Source organism: Melitaea cinxia, chromosome 6, assembly GCF_905220565.1.
Source record: "Melitaea cinxia chromosome 6, ilMelCinx1.1, whole genome shotgun sequence".
In the NCBI taxonomy this organism is placed as follows: Eukaryota; Metazoa; Arthropoda; class Insecta; order Lepidoptera; family Nymphalidae; genus Melitaea; species Melitaea cinxia.
This window is the reverse complement of record NC_059399.1, coordinates 1,584,812-1,596,902: the sequence shown is the minus strand read 5'-3', so window position 1 is coordinate 1,596,902 and position 12,091 is coordinate 1,584,812. Positions and strand designations below refer to the sequence as shown.

Sequence of the window (12,091 nt, the reverse complement as noted above, 5' to 3'; positions counted from 1 at the left end):
TAAATATCCTGTTTTAAAGAATTATAATAATTTTAAAGCTCCACAATTTTTTCTAAAATATATGTGTATCAATCGTAATAAGAAGGATGAAGTACAAGCCTACTTTTACAAGGTACTCTTTTCAAATCTATCGTTTAACCAAAATTTACCATGATTTATTTAAATAAATTGGGTCGGGAAAATAGACACATCAATTTGGCTTTAAGATGTGACTGAAGAAGTGAGACTATTTTCAAGATATTCAATACACAGGTTATCTTAAATGTAATTGTGTTCTGAATATCATGTAGAAATAATAATATTTTTAACTATTTAGTAAAACAGAAACTACAAATAAACAAACGGAACTAAGAAAGATTTAAAAAGATCTCAATCAACTACAAACGTCCCGAGAGGCGAGCGACAAATAGAAAAAGAATATTAGCAGCAACACCGACTAATCTGTCTCCGACAACGGAAGATAGGACTTCTGGCTCGGGGGAGACAGGCAATCGAACTGCCAATCTAAGTTGCAGATGTGACTTTTGACCTGAGATCATCAGTCAATGTACTAAGAAATACTTTCCGAAGCGCTTACGTATATTAAAGTAACAATGAACGAAATGTTGTTTCAGTTTATTGTAGATAGATATCCAATATTTACTAAAATATTGTTATCGATGAGACCTTTAAGAAATAGTTAGGTTTAAAATAGAAAAAGTATTTAATCAAATAAAAATATTGTATAATATTGATTGTATTATATAATTATAAGACAGGTGTACATACAATTATGGAATTGAAAAATATATATATTACAACAGTCAATCCACATAAAACTAAAGTTTGCTAAAGAAAGCAATGTAACCATTGTTCTTTTATGTAAGCAGGTACTCGGTAGTCTTAGTAACTTGCAAGTGACCAGAAATCTGAATAGAATTTTTCAAAGAACTGAATTCCTAATAGCTTAAAAATGGCAATGATTGCTACTTAATTATTCGTATACCATAATATTAGTTGTCTTTTATCACTTCCAAAACTGGCACGTGCACGATAAGCCAGATCACGTGCTACAAATTACTTATCAGCCTTAATGATTTGTCAAAAGTTAATCGGATTTGTTGGAGATTATGTTAATTTCAATAACAGTAACATTTACAAAATATGATTAAATCATTATTTGAAAATTGTACGTATTAATCTAAACTAGATAACGAATAGAATAAAACTGTTACTATAGAGTTTCCGTCATTAACCCAAACTTAGTCTCATTTTTTTTAAGCTAGCTTTACACATATTATTTTAAATCATTCAATCAATCATCTTTGTACGAAAAGACTTAAATTATCATCTAAAAAGGTTTTCATTAACGCGACGAGAAAAATAAATGGAACAGATTTTCACGACCGAATGGCCAAAAAATGGCTAAAATCTGACAAATGGCTTTCCTTTAACGTCTGCGCCCATCTTATTATCATTACCTACTACCGAACAGAACTCATTTGAGTCTCTTTAGCACTTCTATTTTAGCTTTCTATTATTTTAATTTGAACCTTGTCATGTTAGGTATACGTTTTAATTTTCAATGTTAAAACTATCTGTATCAAGTTATTAGTGATGTGTTTCAAATGGAGTCTTACGAGTAGGACCTAAGGTTTAGTTTTGTTTGTAGTACCGTTGTGTAGGATATCAATTTGAGAAGAAGCGTCTGTGTTAATAGCATTATTCGCAATCTCATCCATACACTCGGGGGTTATGCCGCCTATAGCGGAGTATCATTTTTTATGCCACATATAAAACATATTTATTGCAATCATAATCGTTGGAGTTTTTCTAGTGCCTTGTTTGCCGAGATAAACAGACGATAATAACAAAACTTACTTTTGGATCTGGGGTGGAATCTTTATTTTCTATTTATAATAAATAAATTTATTTTTAATATTTTGAATGAATAAAAAATTAGAATCATGTCTTAAACTTGCACAAGATTAAATCGGAAAAAAAGAAAATTGTTTGAAACTATAGAAATCAATGTTCGAGATATATTTGTGTTTTGTAAATGACTATAGATTTAATTTGTAACAGATATTATTTTTTGTAGAATATTTTTTAACCGTATTTAAATATTTAAACTTTGAACTGTTCTTTTTGTATTTTAAAGTATGAGAGTTGGAAGAAAAATAAAGCTTCCTAAAATATACATGAAGAAGCGGCTCACGATTTTCCATATCATACTGTTTTGTCAAGCTGACCCTACCACAACTCAATGCGCTCTCAATTCAGAGCAGTTATTATTATCTTGACCCGGTGATTGAGCTCTCCTGCTCGCTATCGTCTAAAGCTGTTCTGATTGGACCAAAGTAACCGCCTGACGCCTCACTACGCCTCTCGCTCCTCGCTCATTGGTTGTGTCGGCACGCCCCTCGGCCCGAAAGCCTCTACAAAGGGTAGTTTCAAACCCCACTTATATATTTTCACCCTCGCGTTACGATCACATTCGCAAAGTTACTGACGGATAGTACGCACGCGTCTTTGTGTAAAACGTAGCGATATAAGTGACAAAAGTTTTAGTTCTGTGTGAAAAATATTAAATGAAAAAACAATGACAATGGACATTCAAAATAACTATCAAAATTATAAAGAACATTCTCCGGAAAGGAAGGAGTCTAGTTTAAATATAGAAAGTGCAAAAACTTCACAACTTTCGAAAATTGACATGCAGCCGACTACACTGAGTCAAGCGAAGGCTTCCAAACGATCATTCGATGTGGCTTTCTTGATGATGCCAGATGAAAAAATTCGTCAAGTTCAACCTGAGAGACAATTGAGAGTTTCAAAACAACTGTTCAATACAGAAGAATGGGAGCAGCCGACTAAAAGAGTTGTAGATATTTATAAGCAAAGTGAGTACTCCAATGATAATACTGTTGATTCTAAGGATCAAGATGAAGACAGAGTTCGAGTAAATAACAATATATCCCCAAGTTTCGGTTCCGATATAAATATCGATGTCGGTACTGACGAGTACCCGAATAAGATTATGTATTGTAGTGATTCCGACACCTCTGAGAGATCGCGAAGTCGTCCCAACTCAAACGAGAGTGCTAATAGACAACCTAAATTTTTACACGAGTATAAGAATAAAATTTTCGACGATCCTACTTTAATTAGCATACGAACAAGAGCGAGATTTGAGAACCGGTTTGGAGAAAAGCAACACGAGACATCGCCTAAAAGTGCTTTCACTAAAGTGTCTAACTTCACTGGCCGGTCACCAAATCCATCGGTCAGTCCAGATAACTTACTTTATCAGAACTCTATAAGTCCGCCATTATCTGCGTCTAGTCCACCATCAAGCTCGTACAACAAGGGCTTTAACAATCTCCTGACACCAGCGCACTTACTAAATGGGCACTGTTTCTTTAAATCGCAAAGTGTTCCTTCTACTTCACCGAACTATCCAGAGGCGGGTCCATTGCCACGGACAAGTACATCATTTAAAGCGATCGAACAACAAAATAAGTATGACGTAAAAACGGCACAAATATCGCCAAATAAAATGAATTTTCTTCCATTTCGGCCTGAGTTACCTTATCTTCAAGCTGGACCGTCATATCCGTTTGGAGTTCAAAATTTCCAACAACCTAATCCTGACTTCATGAAATTTCAAGGACCACCGCGAGAACCGGTTAATCCTTTAATAGCAAATCCTGCTGCTGCAATTTTGAGTACGCTCTTACCATCAACTATTGCAGCATTTTCATTACCAGCACAAAATGTATGCGCCAAATGCAGCATCAGTTTTAGAATGACTTCAGACTTAGTTTATCACATGAGAACTCACCACAAGAGTGAGTCGGCGACCGATCCGAATAGGAAAAAAAGAGAAGAAAAACTGAAATGTCCAGTTTGTAACGAAAGTTTTAGAGAGAGACATCACCTAACGAGACATATGACAGCGCATCAGGACAAGGAAGGTGATTTGGACGACGTATCGAATACACAAAGTTTTAACAAAAAGAGCAAACAATTTTATGCTCAAAACGGAGGATCTATCCTCCATAAATAGATTGATATTTAATTATTTGCCAAATTAATCTCACAAAGTCCCATTTTATCGTAATTACTCGTAGTATGTGAATCTTTGAAACTATCTCGCATTGATTAAATGCCTGTTATAACGTTAATTTAATTTAAAAAAAAAATAAACATTGTTATTGTTATTTAATTATATTCTTCACGTGCAATATTATCGATAAGTATTTATTTTGTACATATTATAATGAATAGTAAATTATCATTAAACGATAAATGAATAATAAGTATATATCTTTTATTATTTAGCCCTCATACCGCCAAAACCTTAAACTTTTTTTACTGTAGTTAAAAACTGGACGTGAAAGTTTAAGTATAAACTTTTCATATCAAAATAACATAAATTGTCTTGCATGACCTTTCGTTACAAAATTTTTAAATTTAACATTTTTAATTATATCTTTTACTACAAACAATTTAATTATATTTCGGCGATAAGCAGACCGCACAAAATATTTTCAAAATGCATTTCATTTTAGATAATGGATTAAAATAACAATAGAATGGTTCTACTACCCGAATACTTACTAACACTAGTCGATAGATGTCTAAATATTGGATGGTATGTGATTTGGATATACATATTATGACGCAAATAATGTTTAGTGTCCCTAGTAATAATTAGGTGATTATAAAAGTGTAATGTCAGTTTACTAAATTTATTTATATTTATATATTTATTTATATTTATTTGAATATTTATTATAAATTTATTGTGACTTGTACACCTGTCCTTACGCTAGACTATTTCCTTTGCCCTAAGGTTGCCTGGAAGAGATCGCTTTTTAGCGATAAGGGCCGCCCCTTGTACCTAATGATGTATTGTTAAAATCTTTCTTTCTTTGCTATGTATTATTTCTGTTTTTGGTGTGCAATAAAGTGTATTATTATTATTACTATTATATATTTTTAGTAGTCCATGACATTTGTACCACTTAAAATATTTGTTTCTTTTATCGGCGTGCGTTTTTTTACAATAGTTTAACTTCAGACCAGAGGTTCTAAAACTGTCTAGAATTGCTAGGATGGTCCGACACAGACAGCTTTTTGCTGTTTTGTTTGTTTTTATTTTATTTTATCGACATATATACTTATACACATATCACATATATATTACTGCACTACATTACTATATATACATATATACAACTGCGTAATTAGATCGTACTTCTTTCTTTCTATTTTTTACTTTTTATTTTTATATTTTAAAAACTTTTCAATATCTAAAGACATCTTATTTATAAAATGTTACAATCCAGTTACTAACAATACACTAACAACCCCCATGGAATCAGTAACGAGGCGTAGCGTAGCTAATTAATGAATTCAGGACAAGGGTGTCAGATAGAGTGATCATATAAAATGTTTAGTAACCTTTTGCTATTATTAAAATAATTAGCATTGAATTATCTTAGAGTAAAAAAAACTTTTTACTTTTAATTTTTTCTACATATCATCCTTTATCCTTTATATCCTAATTTTAATAAAATTTATGTTTTTACATAAAATCTTTAAAAAAAATTGACACTAACAAACTTGTTTTCATTCTATTTAAGAATGAGGACTTTTCTTTTACAATTGGAGATTCTATTAAAAATAAAAATAAAAATTAATAAGTTAATTAGTTTTAAAAAGAGTTATCATTTTTATAGTTTATTTGAAATCATTCAAACTTTGGAAAGCGACCATCAATGAAGAGTAAAAAGTAAGCGAGCATTTTCTGATACATATAGCTCATATTTCTCATATTTTTTTACAAATTATAAAATAGTTATCTGTAACTACGTACCTAGCTTGTATTTCCTACTCTCAAAATTTTGTTAAAACATAATCAGTGATTTTTGATATTAGGAAGATTAGCACCCACGCTTTGACAAAACTAATTGACTTTGACAAACCATTTTCGTTTAACAATACAAAAACTGTACACGAAATCAATTCTGCTGCTCTATTTCCTACCAAAGAATCTTCATGTTTCTGATAACCAACATTAAGTTCAAATTTGCTTATCAAAATCGTGATATAGTTGGCAACACGAGGGAGTCACCGTGACGAAAGACGCGTGACGAAATTCTTGCGAACAACTCCGTTCCCATAGTGGGTGGACGTGATATGGGATCCATAATGGGATGTGTGAAGGTCTTCGCTCCAGTGACGCGATGGCCATGGTGAATCGCTATGGGAATTATGGTACAGATTGTCTGTGGAGGATCAATAGATTCAGTGTTAATTGATGGTGAAGATTTTTGGAATTTATTTATGGGCAGTTTTCTGAGTAGATTTTAACTTTAGCTAATATTGTACCATTTAAAGGATACCGCGTAACGGACACGAATCTTACCATATATCAATTATCGTTTATGTTACATTACAACTTAAGAAGAGAAAAAGACAGCTTGGTAAACTGAACTCAAACAACACAAAACAAAGTGTGACAATACCATTACAATCAAGGAAATTATAATTACGTTCTTTGAGCAAACGGCATATATTTATGTAAAATTGATCTAAGATATATGATGACGGATAAGGAAAAACCGTGACTTATCCCCAAAAACGGAATTCTTTCCCCACAATACTTTCGAAATGTAGAGGCTTAATCACAGGGTTTTTTATCAAAACAATTGAAGTCTGGACTTTATAATTTGACTATCTGGTATCACGCTAATTGCCTCTATACCTCTGGTGCATTTCATCGATCAACAGAAATTGAGACTAATATTTTTGATGACTTTGTATGTAAATAATCATGAGTATTAAAAAAAACAAATCATGTGTAAATTCATACCAGTGTTTTAACATTTTAAAGATATATAATAACCTGAGTTACGTATAATATTGCCTTCACAACAAATCTCTCGGACAATGAAGTGAATTTCAAGACTGAGGTCAGAAGTCGGCACAATACAGCGACACTTGCCACAATATTCGAGGCTTCACAGAGTGTTCGATAAGTGCGAGTAGAAAAATATTTTTGCTGGCTCGCCGAACCGTGAGTAATTCAATAGAAAATATTCATATTGGGGACAGTGCGCCCCTCTCGTATTGTGGTGTACAGGGAGTTTTAGCATTTGATATTTAACTGTTTTTAAAGTATTCTTATTTCAAAATTTTAATTCTACTTTGCTAAAAACAATACTGGCTAGTCGAAAGTTAGATTAGGGGGGGGCTCTACTGTGGGCCCCTATTGGAGAAATACCTCAACCTCCCATAATATTACAATTGCATAATTCTGCTGTCAAGTAGTGTTGTGTTCCTATCGTATGTAAGGTAGCCAGATCTCTTAGCGAGCGCCTCGCTTGTACGAGTCGGCTATAGGCTATAATAACAGCCTTACATCAAGCGGACCGTACTACCTCAATCTTTAGCCTGTCCCAGTCCACTGCTGGACATAGGCCTCCCCAAGCTCGCACCAAACATCCCTCATCCCTCTCCTTATTGTTATTAAAATGTTCAATAGTTAATTAATTTAAGTTTAATAATAACTCACTCAGAGACAATAACTATCTTGAAGATATCTACACTTCGTAGGGCCTATATTAATACGGAGTGGAGGAACAAAACTCGCTTAAGCTGCAAATACTTCACTGTATTGTATCACTAGTAATATATTTACAAAATATTTAATTCACAATTAGAACATACTGTATATGAACAGAATGTTTGCAGACGCCGGCTCCTCGTGACGGATGCGACCCGTAATACAAACCGAGCTAGATTTGAATAATACTCCACACCCGATGGTTACTGTTCTAGTGTGGTGGTGCTAAAGTTACAATTAACCGACGGTCAGCAGTTCATTTCCCGCTTTGAGAAGATAAATTTATTTATTGAAGTAAAACTTCTTTAGGCTCGCTTGACCTGTAGAGTAAGATGGTGAATGCGTGACAAGAGCGTTACGAAAAGTGTGATCAGGCGAGGTACCGGAAGTTGAAAGGGAGATATAAGTTAGAGATGATAGAAAGTGAGAGAGTTACGTTTCATAATTTTTACTTCAGTCGTGTGGTTTAAAGTACACTCGTTTTTATATTCCTTGTGAGTCTTAATATTGTATGTATATAGCACGGCCATAGTCTTTGATCCAGTTTATTATCATAAACACCTGATTTTTCCTTATGCTAGGTAATACGTCAATCCGGAATGAAGCAGTGTGACGTATTAACACAAAAGTTCACTACAAAGAGAGCCGGTGTAGACCAGGTAATTGGATGTCTGTTTCAGTTTCAATTTAGATGTTACTGTAGGTTCCAAGCCCCCAACTTATTTTTGTCTTGGGTCTATCGACACAAAAGTGTAATCAAAAATTTTTTAAGGTGCCTGTAAAAAGAATATGTCTTCTAGGCCAACTATCAGAACATTACCTTATACATATTATTCATTCTATACCTAACTATACTAAATTAATAAATTATAAATAATTTGTGCTAATATAATTTCTAAATTCCTTTAAGGAGTTGCGTTAAACGATAAAAAACACAACTATTCTACCATTTTAAAACATATTCTATTTATTTTAAAATAAGAATTTAATTATTTTTTTCCAAAACTGCCAATCAGCGCACAGACGCTGTAAATCACCGTTTAACGTTCGAAAACATTCGTCAGTCATACATAATCAATGGAAAGCTCAATATTTTCCACTCAAATAGCTCTACGGCGAAAAATAATAAATAATGTATTTCTGGACGCATTTACAAGATTACAATATTAGTGTCGAATGCGTATAGCGCGGTCTCTGCGATATGTTAATACGTTAGAAAAAGACAACACTACCTTCATTATTAAATAACATTTACTTACACTACTCAAAAAATGTTTTGTTAACTAGTTTATCTTTATCTCTCTCTGTGATTTTCTCTGTTTTATAATCTCATTCACATTTTTACATTAATAAAGGTACATATTAGTATGTATAACTACTTTTAAAAGAAATCCATAAGTTTTCTAAATTTGAAATTCAATTACTTCATGGATGCCTTTCTTTGAAATACGTACAATACGTCCAGCTTACGGTACATTTTATTCAACGTCTAAACAATTTTACGATTCAGTATGTAACATCCAACTGCTGGCCATAGAGGAAAGGGTCTCAACAAATTACTACATCAAAATAAATATATATACATCCCACTTACATCTTTCTTCAAACCTGATACAACACGCACAAACCACATTACGTTTCATCCAACGTCTATACTCAGCGTCATTACAAATGATTAATAGTCGACACACTTCGATAATCAAATTCAAATTTCGGAATCTGTTGCCCTGAGGGTGTAAAGCTTCACTGTTGCCTTTGTATGAAAAGATTGTAAGTTTATTAAGCGTGAAGCTCGCGTACAGACACGCGACCCGGAACCTATTACGGTCGCTATTTGTATGAATTTGTATGTAAATGTACGGGGGTTAGATAACCAGGCGTTATTGATAGCGATCGATCTGATTGAATTAAGTGTGTCGGCGTTTAGTGTTCTTTTTTATCTTACCGGGCGTTATCAGTTTAGGTTTTTTTCTAAATGCTATCAGTTAGTTAATAATGTAAAATATGGATTTTGTAATATGTTAAATATTAGAGTAAATCTAGCTGGGCTACGGCATTAAAGGATATATATAGCCAACTCCCTCTCTTCTCGTCTGTGTCGTAAGAGGCGACTAAGGGATAACAAAGTTCCACTACCACCTTGGAACTTATAAAGCCGACCGATAGCGGGATAACCATCCAATTGCTGGCTTGAAATACACAGGCCGAAGACGCGCAGCAGCGTCTTCAGTGCGACAAAGCCAGCCCTGCGGTCACCAACCTGTCTGCCCAGCGTGGTGACTATGGGCAATAAACGTGAGTTCACGATATTTTTAGCGTGAACTTGTGGAGGCCTATGTCCAGCAATGGACTGCAATAGGCTGAAATGATGATGATGATGAGAGTAAATCGTAACTTAATTATATCCATACTAGCTGTATTTCGTATTTTTACACATGTAACTTCCTACTCTTTTTTTATTTAAGAACAAAAAATACTGTATGTACTGTCTTTACAGCTGTCTATGTTCGAGAACCTAGCTTTTTTTCTCAATTCATTCAGCAGCTCTGGCGTGATTCATTAAAATATAATGATAAAAAAATTATGACTATAATTATTTGTGGATGTGGCTAGAGTTAGGTATGGTAGGTCTCCCCACCGTGCCTCGGAGAGCACGGTAAGCCGTCGGTCCCGGTTGTTATCATCTACGCCTGGTAGCGATTGTTACTCATAATACGGAATATATCCGCCAACCCGCCTTGGAGCGGCGTGGTGGATTAAGCTCTGATCCTTCCCCAACATGGGGAAAGAGGCCTATGCCCAGTAGTGGGATATTACAGGCTGACGCGTTATATACCTGTAATGTACTAAAATATCACTATACTAAGAAAAATGTAAACAAAAAATAAATAACAAAAATAAACAAATTACTACACCCCAATTCCCTAAACTTTTTATAAAAAAAAATAATATTCCTCAAAAATATTGCGTTCTCAAAATTCAAACAATATAACCAGACATAAGGCGAAATTAAAAGGATTCTCGCAAAATACTGAAATACGTACAATAGATGTTATTAATCAGTGCTTCCGTTACGACATAGGGCAGAAACAATGCACGGAAGAGACGCGAACAGACGGAAGACATTGGAGCCGGTTCCCGAGCACTAGAATATGATCTCTATATATATATAAAAATTAAAGAATTTGTTTGTCTGAATGCGGTCCGCTTGCTGGTAAGCGGTGACGGTAAGACGTTTGCACCATCGGGATGGTCACTATTCACAAGTTATTTAATATACCAAATATACCACCGCTGTCAACACAGAGTGACCTTGGGAGCTCCAGCTACCACTTACTACTGTAATGTTCTGTCAAGTTGCAGTACGTTCTCTCACAGGGCTGGTCCAGATTTTGAGCAAAATCTTTCGTTTTGTCTTCTACTTCAATGACCTTAAGTGCATTGACACTTTAAATTTTAGGTTCTGCGTTAAGAAGGCACAAAAAGGATACTCTTTCTTTTTAAATATAATAAGTATACTTTTACAAAGTTTGATACATTGGGTCTCGAGCCCTTGATTACTGGGAAACAAAATGGTAAGGTACAAGCACAATCGTTAAACTATATTAAGAGAAACAAGACTCGCCCAGAACATGAATAGTGAATTTACAAAGGATGACATTTGTTTCCAATCATAATTGCATTATAATTCATGAAGAGCAGAAAAATCAACTTAAAAATAAATATTAATAAGGCAAGCAGTATCATGTGTATTGCTATACAAGTTATTATATCACAATAAACACAATTTTTATATTAAAACAGATTTCAGAACCTATTTTAATTACTTGTGTAAATATTACGTATTCAGTAAACTTAACATATTTTCTGAATAAAAACCGCTAAAATTTTCTATAATTTATTACACTCTTATAGCATTTAGTTTTCATAAAAGCATTTTTTTACATTTATTTATGTAATCACATGTCGAATAATCACGATAAATATATACTTTTTAAGATAACTTTAACATAAAAAACTTAGCCGAATCTTTCACCCTTGGCTTTTGTGGTGGAATCTTAGATTGCGTCTTCAAACTATTATACAACATTCATACAGATATCATTACGATTTTTTCTTCTAAGGAGTGGATTTCAAAGCTTAAGACATCTATTCTACGTTAACTGTACTGAAGCGACTTGTTCAAATTTTGAACTCTCTTTGTCTCTTTCTCTATTTAAGGAAGTGTTAAAAGTTTAATCTACTTCACTTTACCACTATGGATTAGCATCTACAATCATCTAAATCATCTATATAAAACAGAATCGTTCTAAAATATATAACAAAATAAAAAAACGAGTGTGCTTTAGACCACACGATTGAAGTAAAACTTACGAAACGTAACTCTCTCTCTTTCTATCCCTAACTTATATATCTCCCTCTCAACTACCGTTCGCCACGCGCGATCACACTTTTCGCCATGCTATTACCAGCTTA

General features: G+C 33.7%; 1 protein-coding gene across 1 annotated transcript; it reads left to right on the top strand.

Annotated features, from left to right (window-relative positions):
* Positions 1-2,581: 2,581 nt before the first annotated feature.
* Positions 2,582-4,048, top strand: LOC123654302. Its single transcript, XM_045590215.1, has one exon. The coding sequence runs from the start codon at positions 2,582-2,584 to the stop codon at positions 4,046-4,048; it is 1,467 nt and encodes a 488-aa protein (XP_045446171.1).
* The last annotated feature ends 8,043 nt before the right edge of the window (positions 4,049-12,091 follow it).